This window comes from Populus trichocarpa, chromosome 2 (assembly GCF_000002775.5).
Source record: "Populus trichocarpa isolate Nisqually-1 chromosome 2, P.trichocarpa_v4.1, whole genome shotgun sequence".
In the NCBI taxonomy this organism is placed as follows: Eukaryota; Viridiplantae; Streptophyta; class Magnoliopsida; order Malpighiales; family Salicaceae; genus Populus; species Populus trichocarpa.
The window spans coordinates 706,453-725,131 of NC_037286.2; the positions used below are offsets into that span (position 1 = coordinate 706,453).

At 33.6% G+C, this 18,679-nt stretch overlaps 3 protein-coding genes across 3 annotated transcripts; 2 read left to right on the forward strand and 1 right to left on the reverse strand.

Annotated features, from left to right (window-relative positions):
* The first annotated feature begins 2,130 nt into the window (after positions 1–2,130).
* On the forward strand, positions 2,131–5,062 carry LOC18096075 (uncharacterized). Its single transcript, XM_006386084.3, has 2 exons — positions 2,131–2,955; positions 3,770–5,062. The coding sequence occupies exons 1-2, from the start codon at positions 2,389–2,391 to the stop codon at positions 4,541–4,543; spliced, it is 1,341 nt and encodes a 446-aa protein (XP_006386146.1). The 5' UTR covers positions 2,131–2,388; the 3' UTR covers positions 4,544–5,062.
* A 912-nt stretch (positions 5,063–5,974) lies between these two features.
* On the reverse strand, positions 5,975–6,897 carry LOC7496871 (heavy metal-associated isoprenylated plant protein 32). The gene is made up of 3 exons (XM_002301890.3): positions 6,804–6,897; positions 6,638–6,713; positions 5,975–6,541 (listed from the first exon to the last, which is right to left on the reverse strand). Exons 1-3 carry the CDS (start codon positions 6,828–6,830, stop codon positions 6,213–6,215), a joined length of 432 nt encoding a protein of 143 aa, XP_002301926.1. The 5' UTR covers positions 6,831–6,897; the 3' UTR covers positions 5,975–6,212.
* A 6,243-nt stretch (positions 6,898–13,140) lies between these two features.
* Positions 13,141–14,315, forward strand: LOC7496872 (uncharacterized). The gene has a single exon (XM_002300619.4). It carries the CDS (start codon positions 13,316–13,318, stop codon positions 14,210–14,212), a length of 897 nt encoding a protein of 298 aa, XP_002300655.3. The 5' UTR covers positions 13,141–13,315; the 3' UTR covers positions 14,213–14,315.
* Positions 14,316–18,679: the final 4,364 nt, after the last annotated feature.

Consider the following 18,679-nt stretch of genomic DNA (forward strand, 5'->3'; position numbering starts at 1 on the left):
CTTGCTAGGTTGGTTCGCAACATGATTGATTTAATCAATCATGTGCTCGATGAGGTTTTTTTTTATTTTTCTTTTGATAGTGAGCCCAACAATTGACGGGCTACAGGCTCGACAAAGGAAATACTTGAAATGAAACCTGCGCCTTCAATATTGGTTTGGAAAAACAAGAAAAGTGAGGAAAGAAAAATAGAAAATGAGATAAATGACAAAACACTCTCTTTCCTCTGGATAAATTAATAATAACATGAAAAAAAAAATGGAGAAGAGGTTCGCTGTTTTCAATGTTTTAAATGGTAAAAACCTGGAGGGAAATCTTTTTGGAAGTTAAAATTACTAAGAAAACATCATTGGTCTAAAACTAGCTAGTTGTTTTTAAAAGGATGAAATTGTAATTTCATCACTCTTTTCCCCGGAGAAAATTTTATTTTTAGTCCTCCCTCCTCTGCCTCTCCCTCTCCTTTCTTTCCAAACAAGAGAAAAATCTTGAAATTTGTGTTTTCCTTCCCATTCTCTTCACCTTTTCTCCTTTCCTAAACACAATGTGAAGATCATAAAGATCATAGAGACAAGCTTAGGTGTCTATCTGATGATGATGATTTTTAGAAAAAGTTAATATTTTTATATTTTTTGTTTAGTTTAGGCTATTCTTGATAGTTTTATTTTTTATAGTTTGTTAGTGATTTTTTTTGTTTTTCCTTTATTTTCCTAGTTTGTTTAGGTTAGTTTTTTGGATTTATTTAAGGAGTTATAAACCTTGTAGAAAAATAAAATATTTGAAAAAAAATATTTAATGATAAAATTATAAATTAAGGTTTCTATGTGATCTTTTCTTTTGAAAAATTTGTGTTATTTTATTTATTGTTTTTTCTTGTGTTGTTTCATGTGTGTCAATTAGATGACTAAACTTGATACATGTTTAACACATAGTTATAAAACCTGACTTGGTTGGGCTAGTTAATTCAATAACTTATCGATTATAAATCTTGCTCAGTTAGATTTTATTTTAAAATTTTTTTTAAATAAAAAAAATTATTTAGATAAAAACATCAAACTAACCTATCAATCTATATATTAATCCAACAAACTCCTGTCCAAATCTTGAATTAGGATAAACCTTCTGCCCATCTGGTAACTATGATTAGTTTGAGGTTTTGTTATTTCAATTGAAAAGTCAAGCTAAGCTATTTTAATATTTTATTTTATAAATGTAATTGAATTTTTTTTTAAAGTATTTTTTGTTTGAAAATATATTAAAATAAATTTTTTTTATTTTTTAAAATTTATTTTTTATTTTAGAACAATCTAAAAATAAAAATAATAATTTAAAACTAAAAAAAATTAAAAATGAGATTTGATTGAACGTGAAATATCATCGAAGTAAGACAAAGCTGAGCTGGATGTGGGATCAACAAGGAAAACCTAAATACGCAATCATTTTCTACTCGTCTTTTTTTCCAAACGCACACCATTCGTTTTCCACAACACGTTATCAAATTCCTGTGGTTGAAATTTGAAGTCAAGTGATTTAATTAAAAAAAATACTTTGACAAGTTGAATTCATAAATTTCCTTTCCAGTTTTACCAAAAAAAAATGAATCATTTTCTTACCTTGAAACAGAAGACTTTGTCAAATAAAAATTAGTTGCGAACTTTTACATAGTAATTTGTGCTAAAAGTAGGTCCACGAATAATGATACAAAAAAAAAAAAAAAAAAAAAAGAGACCAGACGTGAGGGATGACGAAGAAGGGTTGAGTTTAATTAAATCGTGATTAGTTTGATGATCTCGTTTCTTAAAATTTAATTCAACGCCTAATTGTTTCCTGCAAAAAACTAAAGTAACGTCGGCTAGTAGAAAAATGAACGATATATTTGATTAATTTGAAGCTTAATTTATGGTTTAGACGTTAAAAAATGAATATTATTGATACTTTTATTAATAATACAATTTTTTAAAAAAATTTAACCGTTATAGGCCAATTCAGGTTTTGTAATTATGATTAAATTATAAATATATAAATATTTCGAGAATGAAATCATAAATAAACTTGATTTCATTAACTATGTCATGAATAAGCAAATGAATCACAGGCACGGTCTAGTTTGTCATGATAAATAATAATAATAATAAAAAAAAAGTATAAAAAACCCAAGAACTCCAAAAGCATCCTCCCATAAATAAATCCCCGTGTACCGTGAGCATCTCGCCTTTTACCAAACCATAAAGCCCACTCGCTCCAAACCAGAAACCACCATTACAAATCCAGACCATAACGCCCAAATTTCCTTCAAGTTTTTCAGCAATTTTCCCCTTCATGGGCGCAGCCAAGACCAGGATCCATCCCTTCTTCTTCACCCACAAAACATGCTAGTCTAATCCCCACAAAAAATGACCAAACCTCCTTTCATGTCCAGATGGTTCTCTGATCTATATTGGAAACCTCTCCTCTTCACCATCCCTCCTCTCACTCTCCTCCTTTTCCTCACCGTCTCTTTGACACCCATCAACCCTTTTTCCTCTTTTGCCCCCTTCGCTTCCCACTTCCTCAATAAAACCGCGTCCGTGAACACCCTCTCCCCCGCCGCCACCACCACAACGACAACAACAACATCGATTTATTCCTCAATTGCTCCCCCGAGTTTGGCGCCCGTGAATCGCAGTGCGTCAACTTCGTTGAACGATGAGTTGGGTCGGTCTAGAATGGCGGTGTGTTTGGTTGGTGGGGCCAGGAGGTTTGAACTGACTGGACCCTCCATTGTCAAGAATATTCTCCAAGTGTATCCAAATTCAGACCTGTTTTTACACAGTAATTTTGACGACAAAGCCTTCAAATTTTCTCTCTTGAAGTCTGTTCCTAGGCTTGCCTCTGTCCGGATCATCCATCCTAAACCTCTGCTTGAGACCTTGCCTCAGCTCCGTGTCCTCACTGCTGCTAACTCTCCTAATGGCATACAGGTCTGCTTCCCCTTTTACCTTTCCTTGATTTGCTTTATATTTTGCTTTGAATTCCATTCTCGAAGTTGGTTTTTGTTTTAATTCATTTTCTGTATGTTAATGATGGATTAACTCTCTTTTTTATTCTTTTTTTTTTTTCGTATAATTACATTATTTATCTAATTTGTTTCCACAAATTACAATTTATGGAAATTTTTTTGGTCTCTTCTTATGTTTTCTCTTCAAATTTATGATAAAGTTGTGAGAATTTTCTGACTTTTATTTTTGTTTTTATAAATAGTTCCATAGCCTTTGGACTGTTGTAATTGCTGAAATTTCAAGGAAAGAAACAAATTTTCGAATACGTCCATCACCCTATATATAAATTTCCAGGAACAGTTCATATCTATATATATATATATATATATATATATATATGAACTATTACTGAAAACGTGTTAGTAAAGTTCAATCACCATGCAGTGTTTTACACTCCGTTAGAAAGTGATTTTAAAAATTTTTGAAAATTTATTTATTTATTCATTTATTATTTTAAATTAATATATTTTTGATGATTTTGTTCTTAGACGACGAGAGGGAACAGCTGCATCTAATTTCATTGATTCGGGAACATGTATTATATATTGATATAAAAAATAATTTTTAAAAACAAAAAATATTATTTTAATATATTTTAAAATAAAAAATATTTTAAAAAAACATCCTTATAATACAGTAAAACATCCTTATAACACAGTACTTGTCGTTTTGGTACTCGAATAACGGACAAAACGAAGTTGAATTCATGAGTGTGTGTCGTTTATAATTGTTTCAGGGCCTGCTTCAATATTTTAATCTCGTAGAAGGATGTCTGACAATAATCCAGGAATACCAAAGCCTAAAGGGTTTTAAGTATGACTGGATAATCCGTACCCGTGTTGATGGGTACTGGAATGCTCCATTGGGGCCTGAAAATTTCATCCCGGGTCACTATCTGGTTCCACCAGGATCTACTTATGGTGGCCTTAATGACCGGCTTGGCATTGGTGATCTTAACACCTCAACAGTAGCCCTTTCGCGTCTTTCGCTGGTTCCCCAGCTTGACGCTGCTGGATTTCGTCAACTCAACTCAGAAACTGCTTTTAAAGCCCAGCTTACTACACAAGGTGTTCCTTTGGTTACTAAAAGATTGCCCTTTTGTATTGTTACTGATCGTAGATACGAGTTTCCTCCTAAACGGTTCGGGGTGCCGGTGGCTGCATTGTCGAGTCCCGGCCCGTTAAGTGGTGCGAAATGCAGGCCTTGTAATCCTGTTTGTGAAGGGACTTGTGTAGGTAAGGTTATGACATCGCTTCATAAGGGTTGGAGTTGGACTAACTGGGAAAACGGGACACTTAAGTTATGTGATGCACATGGTGAGTGGGAGAGGCGGTGGGAAAAGATTTTTGATAGAGTTGCTGGGAAGGAACTTGCCTCCGGAAGGAAGAGGATTATGGGTCTAAAGGAGAAGCAATGTTTGGATGATTTTAATGAAATGAAGAAAAGGGCTTTCAAGTGGGATAGTCCTCCAGTGGAGGAGATATGTAGATTAGGCCTTGGACAGAATTAGAGGGGCAGAATCTTGATTATTTATTTTGGAGGTTAATTTCTTGTTAAAGTATAGGAATTAAGAGGGTTTTTGGGCAGGGATTTTTAAAAAAAAAAAAAAATAGTACATTGGATCATACACTTCATAGTGATTTCTTACTGTTCCTTAAAAGTTATAATTACAGGACTAGAGGAGTAGTCTTAAAGTTTCATAATGTTGTGTTACTCTTTGATGTGAGAACAGTCCCACCAAATCCAAACTAAATATTATAGGCAAAATCAAGACAACTTCTGATCTGCTGCTGCCACCCGCTAATCATCATCGAGGGAAACTAAGATTTGTGGTGCTGAATTTTTTCCTCGGTGACAGCATCTACACTGCCAAAAGCAGATTTTTCATAAACAGCTCAAAAGGACTGTCATTTAAAATTTTTATAGCTCAGCAGTCTATCTTGTTCCCAAATATTAGTAATTTTATTTTATTTTTAAGATAGATTTAAAGTAGTATAAATAAAGATATTTAGCTTGCATTTGAGTAGAATATTATATTCTCATAACTGTACTTGGTTTTAATTTTATTTTTTTATATTGTATAATAAGAGGGAAACCATACAAGACTTCGCAATTCATCACAAACAACATAAACAATTCCAAGAAGTAAATCATATAATTTTTTAATTAAATTATTATTTTACTGTTTGTTTGTACCATTTTTTTTATTTTTTTATTTATATGGATGTCCGGGTCAGTTTACGTATACCACGACTAATCCTACGGCCCACTGAACATCCTACAAATCTAGTGAGCATATAAAGCGCCGCGGGGATAACAGGCATGTACAGGGAGGAGGTTTGAATCCAGGTGCAGAGGAAGGAAACAAGTCTCTTCCACCACTAGGTCAATACCTCAAGTGCATTTTTTATACCATATTACTAGGTCAATGCCTCAAGTGCATTTTTTATACCATATTTTTATCAACCTCCACATGATTCCACAGATCTAAGTTGACTTCTACATGTGGTAAAATGAAAAACACAGAAAGCAACTTGATATCTACGCCAAGCAGTCAAATGTTTGCTACCCATGACTTTAAGGGGAAAAAACAAAACAAACAAGACTTCGAACTCAGTCAAAGACAAATCCTATGATCGAAACAGTTCCATGAATTAATGGCTGATGAATACAACGTAAGGGTTTCAACCTTGCTCAGTAAATTAACATAAATAAACTATGAGAACAATAACAAAATCATTGAAAAAAAAAAACCACAAAATCAACTTTAAAAATCAAATCATACAACCAGGAGCAAAGCCTGGGAAATCTCTTGTAGGGGCCAGGGCCAGGGCCTGCAAGCCCTGTCTCCGCCGCTGCATAAATATAAAGATTCAACTCTCAGATGCCAAACTAACCATGCCCGATGTGATACGAAGTATATAGTTCATAAATTGCATCAAGCCAAAATTAAATTAAGTTCAAATCCAAACCGTCTACGAAATATGAAGCTGGCATGAATAAAAAATAATGGCCGAAGGAACCACATAAAAAACCATGGGCCATTCGTTTGTGCCACTACAAAAAACAAAACCAACTGGGTCCATGAACATGCAGCATCAACCTGCTACAAAGGAGACTAGATAAAAACAGTAGTCCCCATGTGCATCCATCTATCTATCTATCTATAAAGTCAAACTCTAAGCCCAGGTAGGATAAACATAGCTACGAGGATCATAGCCATAAGCAGAGCCATAGCCATAGTAAGAGGGTGGTCTCTTCGGATAGTAACTGGGCATGGCATAACCTGGGTGATAGCCTTGGTGATATGCTGGCCCTGGCTGATGGTAGCCTCCTCGGGGGGGATACTGGTAGCCATTGTTCATGTAAGGATTCATGTTCCCTGTCTCGACCCAGCATATGTCTGCATGTTTTCCTCCTTTTGATAACTTTTTAAGCAGCTTGTTTGGATCCACTCTACCTCTGATGTAAGCCATGCCTTGTTCAACATCTATGGCGTAACTAACCCCTGAAGAAGATGGCAGTAAATTAATTTGCAATATCCAATCCATTGACTAATTAGAGATGAGATAATGGATGGAAATAAAATTAAGTACTTGGTTACCTTTGATTCTTTTCAGTACTTTGGTTAATGTCCTATGCCATTCAGGGTCTTTGGTCTCCACTTTCAAGCCACAAGACTGCAAGAGAATTAACAAGTCATTAAAAATTGTAAAAGAAGAAAAAAAATTGATAATGGATGGAAGTGACAAGTATAAACAAAGGCTAACCATGTTCGAGTTGAGATGTGAAGCCATTACGCTCTCAAGAATTACAAGAGTTGACTAAACTTGGCTATGGAGTATATATGGGGCAAAAGGGATTGCTGAAAGACGTGCTAGGGTTTTTGGATCGTGTAGGTATTTATAGATTTTTTAAACGGATTGAAAATGAAAAAAATTAGTCAAGCAAAGACAAAATCTATTGCATTAATTGCTTTTTAATCGGAGAAGATGATTGAAAATTAAAAGATTTACTTTCCCTTCCAGAAATTATATTTGGGTGTTGATATTTCCCAAGCCCAAGCCCAAGCCCACGAACATTAAAGACGATCGAGCAAAAAGTGGAATGTGATTTTTAATTAAGATTTTAAAAATCTTTCACTTTTTGAGAGTGGGATGTGATTTGTGTGAAAGCATTTTAAATTATATATTAGCTTTCATAAGATGATGAAATGCTTATTTTATTTTAAAAAATAAAAATAATTTCAAATGTTTTAAAACTAACTAGCTTCAGTTATTTTTATTTTATACGTAGCTTTTAGCTAGTGTTTAATTACATAATTAATAATTTTAAAAATCTCAAAATTAACTAATCTCAATTATTTTGTTTTAAGTATATTGGATCTCGGATTGTATGGATATTAATTAAATTGGTTAGTTGTTCTATTTACTTAAAAAAACCATATAATGTTTTAATTATTTTTTTGACTTATATTTTTTCTTGCGGTATTTGTGTGTTTTCTAAAGAAACAATTCATTTATTTAAAAAAAATATATATTTCATTTCTTTTAAAAAAACTACTGAATTTAAATTACATATTTAATAATAATTTAAATTTGAGTAATTTTACAATCAACACCGCATAATGTTTCATTACCAAACAATTTTTAATGTGTTTAACCCTCCTATGATAACACAACAAAAACCAGATATATATATATATATATTCAAGATTATTTTCTCACTAATAAACCAAATAATTTCTCTGGCTAGTGGCAGTGCTTTGCACAATTAGTTCTAAGTTCTAGCTCCCATTAATTATATTTAAATAAATCATTTTAATTATAAGTTTAATATATCAGTTTATAAACACAATTTAACCCCTTCATTGTGACATGCCCTTTTCGCAATTGTGAGAATCTTGAACTACGGTCCTCAAATTTCTCTTTGCAGTTTGCACAACCACCTGAGTCTCCGCCGTGAACCTCCTCAACCATAGTTTTTTTCTTTCTTTCTTCTGCCTTTATTTTGTTTTTTTTTTAATTTACACGTTAAAAAAATAGAAATTCTCTGTTATTAAGGTCTGATTAGTATAATTATTTGGATCCAAATAACCGAATTAATAATAAAATCAACTAAAATAAACAGCAGAACAATAAGGTTGGACACAATTAATTCCAGAACTCAAAATAAATATCTTAAAAATAAAAAGTTTAATACAAGAAACGTACAATGATTAAAAAAAAAAAACAACGTTGTGCATGGTATCCTCTATAATTAAGGTTGTAATCAATATAAATAAATCTAACAGATTTTTTTGCCTCATCGGATCTGTAGTTAAATATAATTTATTCAATCACAACCTATATATATACACGAAATTAACTCATTTAATATAATTTGTAATTCTAACGGATTCTTCTTGCCTTATTCGAGACCCAATATAACTTTGTTTCTATATTAAAATTCATTTAAGAATATCTAAATATTATAATACTAAGTCTAAAAAATATATTAAAAAAATCAAATTAGTAATCTTATAGATATTTATTATAGGTTTAATAAATGGAAATATTTATTTTCACCTTATGTAAATACTACAGAAATAAATCTTTCCCATGTTCAGAACTCTCAGCGTTCAAGGAAGAGGCCTAGAAAGAGCTTCTGAAAGCTAGCGCAGGGCCCATAAATTCAAGTAGTTGGGCTTTATCGTGATATTTTGAGTGGAGATGGGTAATCGAATGTTTCCATCAATAAGGCCCAAGCCCGCATTTGCAAATGGCAGATGGCAAGGGAGCCCAGTCACATGCTTACGTGTTGTTAAAAGCAAATCAAGATTAAGCAAGTTAAATGAGCATTGGTTCGAAGGATAAAAAAATCAACCGGATTGGGTATAAAAATTAAGCCAATCAATTCGATTTAATTCAGTTCGGTTTTATATTTATAATTAAAATTAAATAAATTTAATTTAAATTAATGAGTTTTAGTTTGACTGTTTTTTGTAGACTTTGATTTAATAATATTTTTTATTTATAATGGTTTTTTCAAGTTTGGTTCAATTTAGTTTTTCAAGTTTCTTTTGTGTAAAATCAACTATGCTTGCCTGTGATATCAAGATATCGGTCACCGGTTGAAGGTGGAGATTGGTGTTTGGGCTGAAAAACCTGGCTTCTCCGCCGGCCCATCAGCACTCTGGGTCTCACTAGCTGGTGGTTTGTCTCTGTCCTGCTGCCCCTGCCCTGGCAGCGTCTCGTTAGCATGCATTCCAACACCATCAGTCACTGGCTTCATTGTTGTCATTTGAGGTGGCTGATTCAGTGTACCCTCCCTTTTCTTCTTCTCCCGATCCGCTTCAATTGTCTGCTTGCTCCGTCCGGTTGAATGAGTCAGTCATCTGTTTAGATACGTGATATATGATATTTTTAAAATATATTTTTTAAAATATCATAATATTAAAATCATCATGAAAAACATAAAAACATTTAAATTGATGTATTTTTAATACAAAAGGCAATATAAACCACGAAAACAAACACTCATATGAAAAAACAACTTTTGAAACAAATAAAATAGTGTTTTTTAAGTATTAAAACCCAATAAATATTACTATAAAAATACTAAAACAAATGTTTTAAATTAACTCGGTGCTGTATATGATCGGAATTGGATTTAATAACTTTAATAATAAACATGGAGGCCATGACAAAATACAAGACGAGAATTATGAATGATTAAAACGTGTAACCTCATCTCTGTTTATTTTTCATTCTCTTCAAGTTTTCATGTAAGAGATGCCTTCCAATCATCTCCACATGGGATGGCTTAGCATCAATGCATGGCTATATTATACCACTGTTTTCATGTAAGATGCCTTCCAATCAAAGCAGGAACGTGAATTCCTTAACACTCCTTTTGTGCACAAAATTTCCTGTACCGTCCAGCTTCACGCATATTACCACCGTTTCGCAAAAGAATCTCGTGTCTTATACTTGATCATGTCTTATCTCTTAGCATATATAACCCATGATGTAAGAGGCAGAGATGGTCGAGGACAAGTTCCAACAAGCTTATCTGTCATGTCTGCCTCGAGTTCCACCAGTGTCTTGTAAGTCCAACAATGGTGGAATTTTAGTTAATTAATTGATGGAATATTTTGGTTTTAATAAGAGAGAGGGAGGGAGGGAGGGACCCTTGACGAGTCAGAACACAACGTGGTCAGCTCGGAACCTTGGAAGTTCAATTCTAAGCTCCAGCTTTAGTTAAACAAAAAAACATGATGGTTGGCATTAGAGATTTAGAGGACTCTAGTTAAGTTAGACTTGAAGTTGCAGTTTCCCAATTTTGTATGAGTGAGCGTTCAACTTGCATGGCCCTGGGTGGCTGTTCAATTGTCCGATTGCAATGATTACTACAGTTTCTGGAATCAATGCATGCATTCAGGACTCTAGTCATTGTTGCTCGTATCCAAGTTCTATGCATGCCACGAAGAATAGCAAAATGCTGCTGGGTATTTGCAGGCATGCCATCTCATGTCTTAATCCTTGCTGTACAGACCAATAATTACTTGGTACGTGCCTGGCAAGGGTTTTGTTAGGTACATGGAGCAGGAGAGGCTATTTACTAAGCCAGTTCTTAAATCCACAACTCTTGGGGGTTGGAAAACTGCTATCAATATTCGTTATTGGATAGGACATGCATTCCAAGGTTTCTTCTTCTTCTTTTTTTCAAAATCAGCTGTTTTTCTATGCGATTTAATTTGTTTTTTTAGTAAATGATTCCATATTCTGTGGTCCTCAAAAATTAAATTTTCCATCAAATATTGAGACCAAAATCAGAAACCATGCGAGAAGGAAGAAAAACAAAGTACTAAAAACCAATCCTCTCAAGTAGAAGTTCAAGTCTATAAAATAAAAATAAAAATGAAATGATCATCCTTCTTTTGTCTAAACATGTACTTAAACGAACATCTCACTAGCAGCAGGGTTAGAGCTTTTGAATTTGTATGGAAATTTATATATTCAAAACAAGATTTAGGATATTTTAAAATCCAGATCTAACAATTAATTATTATAGAATTTGAAAAATAAAAAGAACTCCCACCTATAATTTTATATTCAAGTTTATTATTGTAATGTTGATTGCTATTTTTAACAATACTTTTAATATATAAAATTTGTGTGTACAATTGAATCACACGAAAAAGGAAGAGAAAGAGGAATGAATAATTTATTGTAAAAAAAAAAAAAAACCTTCTCGAAGCCTTCAAAGATGGCTAATTGACTATAACTGGATTTGAAGCGTGCATCAATCTGAGCTCTAAAGATTTTACGTAATATGTTATCGAAGATTCTTAAGCTCCGTGTGATCTTTTTCAAGTCCCTAGTTCGGCGTAAAATAATTGCTAACCCTGTGTATCTCTTCATCGAGTCCCTAAAGATTGTAAGTTGCTGCTTTAATTTCCAAAAAGATTTGCCTTTTAATGCTCCACGTGAGTTCGACCCACATGCCGTCGCTTCGAATCGTAGTCAAAATTGAAGAGTCCATACCAAGAATTTTATCTGTTAATTTTTTTTTATTCATAAATATTGCCATGAGATTGATAAATAAAACACATTTATATTTTAGCTATTAAATTAGAACCCTAAAATAAAAAAATTTATACTTGAAATTTAAATAGATTAACACTTACTCTTAAACATATCTAAAAGTTTTTTAAACTTGAAACTTGCATAAATTTGATGTGGTACCTAATTATAATTACTGATTTCTCTACTAAATTGCATTTTATTTCCCGTTTTTATTTTCTAGTTAGTAAATTCTTAATACTTGTAGTTGTCGCTTCGTGAGTTTGAAAAAAAATATTAAAAAATATAGGATTATTTTATATATTCATATAAATTAAAAAAATTATTAAAATTTTTTTATATAAAAATATATATTTTATATTTATATTTCTGATTCTTCAATAAAATACGTTTATATTATATTATCCCTGTAATACTAACCAAACAAAACACAAAAGTTTACCGATATATATATCTATCGAAGTATGTGAATTTGAAAATACTATACATTACAGTAAAAACAAAATAATCTTTTTTAATTGATATTATTTAATGTTTTATGGCAGCAAAAGGTCGCCTAGCTATGATTAGCAAGGTAGACAGGCGAAGGAATTAATTAATAGAAGACTGGGACGAATTTATGCAAGTGTACATTACATATTAGGTGCATGAACAGTACTCAGAACCAACGCGTTTTTACAAATTGTTGCACACCAAACCCATAGTCTCTTCTTTAACCCCCCACATGGTGATCCAGGCACCATTACTGCTGTTGCCTGTAAGGGTCTGCCATGCACCCTGGCATTGTATATATGTAAACCTCAATTAATTGCAATTTTATAGTCTCGTGATTATTAGATTAATCCAAGGCTATGAAGTAAATTGGGTTCAATAAAAGGTAAAATTAAATTACATCTCATATGGTTTCGATACCTCCAATACATGCATATGTTCTTTCACAATCCATCAATATTCTCTCGATATGTTACTCAAAGTATCTGATTCGTTCAATTAACAAAGAGGTCTTGACAGAAGTGCCACATGAAATCACGCGCAATTTTGCATAGAAACAGCACACTTATTTTTCCAGATAATTTCAGTTATAGGGAACGCTAGAATATTTCCCATAAATTAATATATATCAAAGTTAGCAACCAAAGAAAAAATCATTCAACGTTAAGAAAGAAGTGAATTGGTTAGAGTGATATATTCATAATGTTTAAAATTTAAATCTGACTTACATATAAATTAATTGATCCGAGCAAGATTGACATTTGGAAGTAGAAAAATAATTGAAAGAATCACAATTCACCTAGGGCATGACGAATTCACAAGTAAAATTAACGATTAACCTCACGAATCCTTCCAATTCGGGAAAGAAAAACTTGGAGCAGAGTAAGAAATGAAAGCTGGGCTACAATCCAAGAAAGCCAGCATGTCAAAACCATGTGTGTCTCCTCTCCAGTTGAAACATGAAATGGTGATCCATAACCCATGCCTCCTTGCCTCGGTTTGCAAACCCTAAGCTAGCCCACTTGGTTAGAACTAAAACTAAATAATTAACAGCTGGATTTCTTCGCCGATCCAGTCCCCTCCATTCTTAATCCCCTCGTGCGCCTTCGTTTTCCTACCTTTATATACCTCCCCTCTTCTTTCTTCTCTTCTCACAAAAAAAAAAAAAAAACATAAAACATTACAACTCCAAAAACACTACCAAGATTCAGCACCGCTTGAAAATGGTAGGCGTGTTCAAGCGCTCTCTTTCATTTCCTAACAAAATTCCTAGCCGTACTCTATCAAAACCAACCATCTCATACCACAATAGATCCATTAGTCTTCCATGCAGATCACATCCCTTGATTTCCCAGCTCATAAACGAGATCAATGAGCTTAAAACTTGGTCATCGAAGCTCGAAAACCGAACTTGTGTTTGGCTTTGTGATGGCTTGAGTCGTCTTAAGGATGTTCAAGATTCTTTAGATGATTTCCTTCAGCTACCTCAAACACGAGAATCTCTTCGTCGACAGCCTAAATGGGTGGAGAAGCTTCTTGAAGACTTTCTTCGTTTTGTTGATGTTTATGGAATCTTCCAAACATTAGTTTTGGCTGTTAAAGATGACCAAGTTGCTGCACAGGTAGCTATAAGAAAGAAGGATGACTCAAAGATTGCTTTATACCTCAAGTCTCGCAAGAAAATGGCTAAAGAAATGGCTAAACTTGTTTCCACAGTTCGATGCATCGCACGAAGCCCGTTTCCTGGATTGGGTTCAGGCCCCTCTGTTGGTGATGCTGAGTTGGTCCGTGTTATTATAGATGTTATCGAAGTTAGCGTGTTGGTTTCGTTTGCACTTTTTAATGGAATGTCGTTGTCTTTCGCGTCAAGAAAATCATCCTGGATTAGACTAAGGTTGCCGAAGAAGGTTAAGATTGATGAAGGAATTCAAGAATTTCAGCAAATTGGAGTTGAGAGTTTGTGGGGATTGGGAAAGAAGGAAGATGAAGAGGTGAGGATGGTTTTGAAAAGGATGCAAGAGTTGGAGGGGTGTATTGGTGATATTGAAACTAGTGGTGAAAGAGTGTTTAGGAGTTTGATTAACACTAGGGTTTCATTACTCAATAGTCTCACACAATAGAGAGGAAAAAAGGAAGATCATGTAATTTAGTTTTTATTTTATTCTCACTTTTTCCCTTTTTTCTTCAGTAAAATCAAATGAAAATGGTCAAATTTAGTGGTAATATTTGTATAGAAATGGATTAATTGTGTGTGTACAGTCTGATCATATGCATCACAAATTAATCCTGCTTTGTCTTTAGACATTCTTTTTTATATATATAAAATACTTAATTAAGAATTAATTAAAAGAAACCTCTACAAGCAGAAAAATGATGGCGGCGCATAGACTTTGTAATTATGAATAAATAATTGGAGGGATACAATTACGTGAGCAAACGATGGAGTCGTATTACATTAATGATATGTATATATCTTCTAATAAATAAATAAATAAATTGCATCCACATGAGTTTTAGCTGTAAGTGCAGCATTCCCAAGTCGGTCGTTGTATCCAATATCGAAAATGATTTGGTGAATACGCATCATATTACATTAATTTGAAAATATATTTCATAAAAATATGTAATAATTGTGGTATTGCTGGAAAGCTAATTTATAATTAAGCACAATCATCCCTTAATCACGACCTTAATTTGTTTCGAGATAATTGAAGATCACGTACGTACCACGCTTCCTATCATTGGCATTGCTGCCCTTTCTAACCTGTTCTCGAGACCCAATGGCCTCCACTGCCATTGACAGCTGAATTTAGCTCAAGGCTTGAATCAAAGTTGTCAAAAATACTTTTTTAACACGACACGGAATAGATAATATAAACTCGAATCGTAAACTCGAATCGTAAAATCGTAAAATCACAAATAAAATATTTTAACTAAAAATCGTAAAATCGCAAGTAAAATATTTTAACTAAAATAATAAAATCGCAAGTAAAATATTTTAACTAAATTGCCTTTTCAGCATCTTCCACAAAAATCCTAGTCTGTAAGGATATAATTCTCCAGAATTTCCATCAAACACAACATTAATGTTGAATGGCAGATTGTAGGCGATAATCTTTACCTCCAATATCAACTAATAACTTCTCAAGAATCACTCATATCCAAATTAAGAAAATGCAACTTCATGGGACTGCTACCAACAAGCAAACCATTAATGTTGCAGCAAACAAAAGATCCACAAAAAAAAAACCACTAAAAAAAGTTGAATGGCAGATTGTAGGCGATAATCTTGACGAGGACTTGGAATCAAAACAAGAAAGAATCAAGCAGCCGCAATCAACAGTCGTATACCCCCACCTGGGTCAGCCTTTGAAGCCTTCATATTTGAACGAATAAATCACAAACTGATCAATAATTTGATCCAAATTCAAATTAACATGAACCAAATTCAACCATAGCAAAGAAGAACCAGTTTATACAAATACCATCTGAGCTTAAATCATGTCAAAGTCAAAAAAGAAAAATTCAAACTGAAATGTATCCAAACTCGGTACCTTTTAGAGTCAATGCATAAGCTTTTTACAAAAACAGCCAAATCCCAAATTAAATCAAATCAAGTTACAGTCAAAATCAAATAGCAAAACTGGAATTTCCCATCTGTCTTCAAGCTTTAAATTAACAGAAAATAAACTATTTTTACTAAGTTCAAAGTTAAAAAATCAAAGGTCATACAGTAAGAACTAATCACTAAGTCCCTAGGAACTTTAAGAATCAATGACTAATCCAATACAAAAGAAAAGAAAAACCAACCAAGAAAGGAATCCAGAAAAGGGAATCTGATAAATGCCCGTGAGCATAAACTTTCAAGTTTTCTAAAGTGATAGAGCGCATAGAGAGAGGAATAGAGACTTTAGAGAGAGAGAGAGAGAGTAAGGTACCTGAACAAAGGGACGGAATGAGAGAGAACTTGAGAAAAATCTATGAAGAAGAAGAAGAAGGTACTGAGCTTTTCGAACCACTATTTCTACTTCTGCTTCTACTGCTAACTAGTATGCTTTGAAGAAACCAAAAGGAGAGAGAAGGAAAAGCATTAAGCTTTTTAGCGCTCCATTTTTATGCAGAGAGGGAGTGATATACAGTACAGGTGATGATAGGGTGAAACATCAAAAAAATTCATTTTGTTGTTCTTTGCGTCATAGATTTAACAGAATAGAAGCAAATCAAATAATTGTAGAAGATAAACACATAATGCCCAGAAGCAAACCAATTAATAGTACAAAATAAACACAGATTCACAGAATACCCAAATAATTTTTTTGTCTTTAATCACCACCATTAGATAGAAAAAACAAAGCTTGGGATTGGGAATAAATTCTTACTTTCGTCTCGCCAAGAACGCTCCGGATCTGGGGAAAGTGATTTCTTAATCTGCTGGGGAAAGGGGAAAGGGGAAGGGAGTCAGGGAGACAGGGACGAAGTGTGGACTCTGTGGAGTCACTGGAGTTTGGAGTGGACTGTGGAGTGTCGGTCACGGCCTCACGGGTGGGGTAGGGACTGAGAAAAGAGAGTGTTGAGTCACAGGACTACAATAGCATTTGTTTAAATTTAAAGTGAAATCGTGAAAACGTTACGGTTTTAACGTTTTTTACGAGTTGACTCGTTTTTTAGCGAGTTTGACCGGGTTTGACCCGATTTTACTGGTTTTCGAGTTTTAACCCCGATTTTACACGTTTTATGTGTTTTAACTCGTAAAATCGGACGATTTTACGAGTTAAAACGTATTTTTAACAACCATGGCTTGAATTGTTTCGACATCCCAGCTAATAGAAGAGAACAAAAAGAGCCATGGACGTGGCCCCTTGATGTTTGTTGTGCTGCTTTTATGCCTTGTGGAGGGTAGAAAAATGAACGAGAAGGTCTATATAATGCATGCTTGAGCTACGTCAGTGGATCATGACGTCTTGTTGTTGGGCTCCACTTCCTCTCCTGTTTTGGGCTCAGGCTAGCTAGATTTCTTTTTCTTTAGGGATAATTACACGATCGGTACATTAACTTTATATGCTTTCTTAAATCCATCCATTTCAATTGCTATATTAAATATAATAATATATCACAGCATCTGAGAAGTAAAATAATTATAATGTATTGAAAAAAAATACTTAAATTTATTTTCAATGAGGCATATAATTAATATAGCACACACGTGTTCCCTTACTGAAGTCTGATGGGCCTTCTCTCCGACAGTGCAGCTTACTAAATACTAACCTATGGGCCTACTGCCTAATAATGCTAATGTCTCAAGAGTAGGCCCAACACGAAATCCTTAACCAAATCCCAGCACAAATTAATATAGAAAAAACGACAGTAATTGGGCTGGAGAAGGTCCGTACATGGGGCCCTTGATACTATTTATGGTAATAAATAAATAAATATGGATTAAAAAAATCATGGATTCGTAAAAACACTGGAGCTCTCAAAGATTAATCACTAAGAATTAATAATGATATTTGTGAATTATCGTCTTAATACCTTTTTTAATCACCATCATAAACTTCACCCAACAGAACAGCCATTTCCTAGTATAATTATATTGTAAGAATTTCAAGGTGGCTTCCCCACTGTCTGGTTCTCAAATGCTCCATTAATCATCTGCAGAAATTCTCTTCCAAAACAAGAGTCTAGGAGGAGACGAGCTTGTGCTACAGATCTAGCTTCTGTGTGTGTTTGTGTTTTATTTATTTTAACAGTATGAATTACCCCGTGTAATATAGCGAGCAACTGGACCCATTTCATATTAGACCGTTACAAGATTATCATGAAGGTTTCTTCTCACAATTGTCTTGTTCAGGCTACAAGCTCGTCACCTTTTTTTTTTTGAAAAAAAAAAAAAAACTTTGTTAAATCAGAGAACGTATTCTTGTTTTTTGTTGCAGGTCGAGAATAGTTGTAGGGTACGACCTGTCTCGTCTTTAAAAGGGAAATTGCCCATCAAGCAGGGGCCACTGCTTGTGATTCTTGATAAGCTTCGGTTATGTCTCCGAGAGAGAAAATTGATCACCATCGGTCATTTACTTCTCACGTTCCACTCTTCCGTTGCCGCAATATTCCGATCGGTAGTTCTGAAAAATGAATTGGAATCTTCTACATGAACAACAATTATAATAATAATCTATTCTAAATAAAGAATTAATCTTCGCAAAATTGACGGCAGAATATCTGTAATTACATCTAGAAAGAAAAGAAAAAAAAACCCTTTACCTTAACCAATCTAATCCAATCCTCGTCGTCCAAATCATGGGTTTGGTATGGCTGTTTCCAGTTAGGTTTTAGTCTATTTGTTTCATTCAGTGTAACATAACGTGTAGGCATAGTTAACGGACTCGTCTGATTTGGTAAAGGCTCATGTCATTGGGTTATTAGGTCCACTTCATTATTTTATTTATTAAAATAACATTACTTCAATCTATCTTTAAAAAATTATTGATTTTGATACAGTCATGTTTAATCTTGATCTAATCGGGTCAACTAAATTCTAAATTAACCACTTAAATCATCTAAGCTTAAACTAAGATTCCAAATCAAGAATT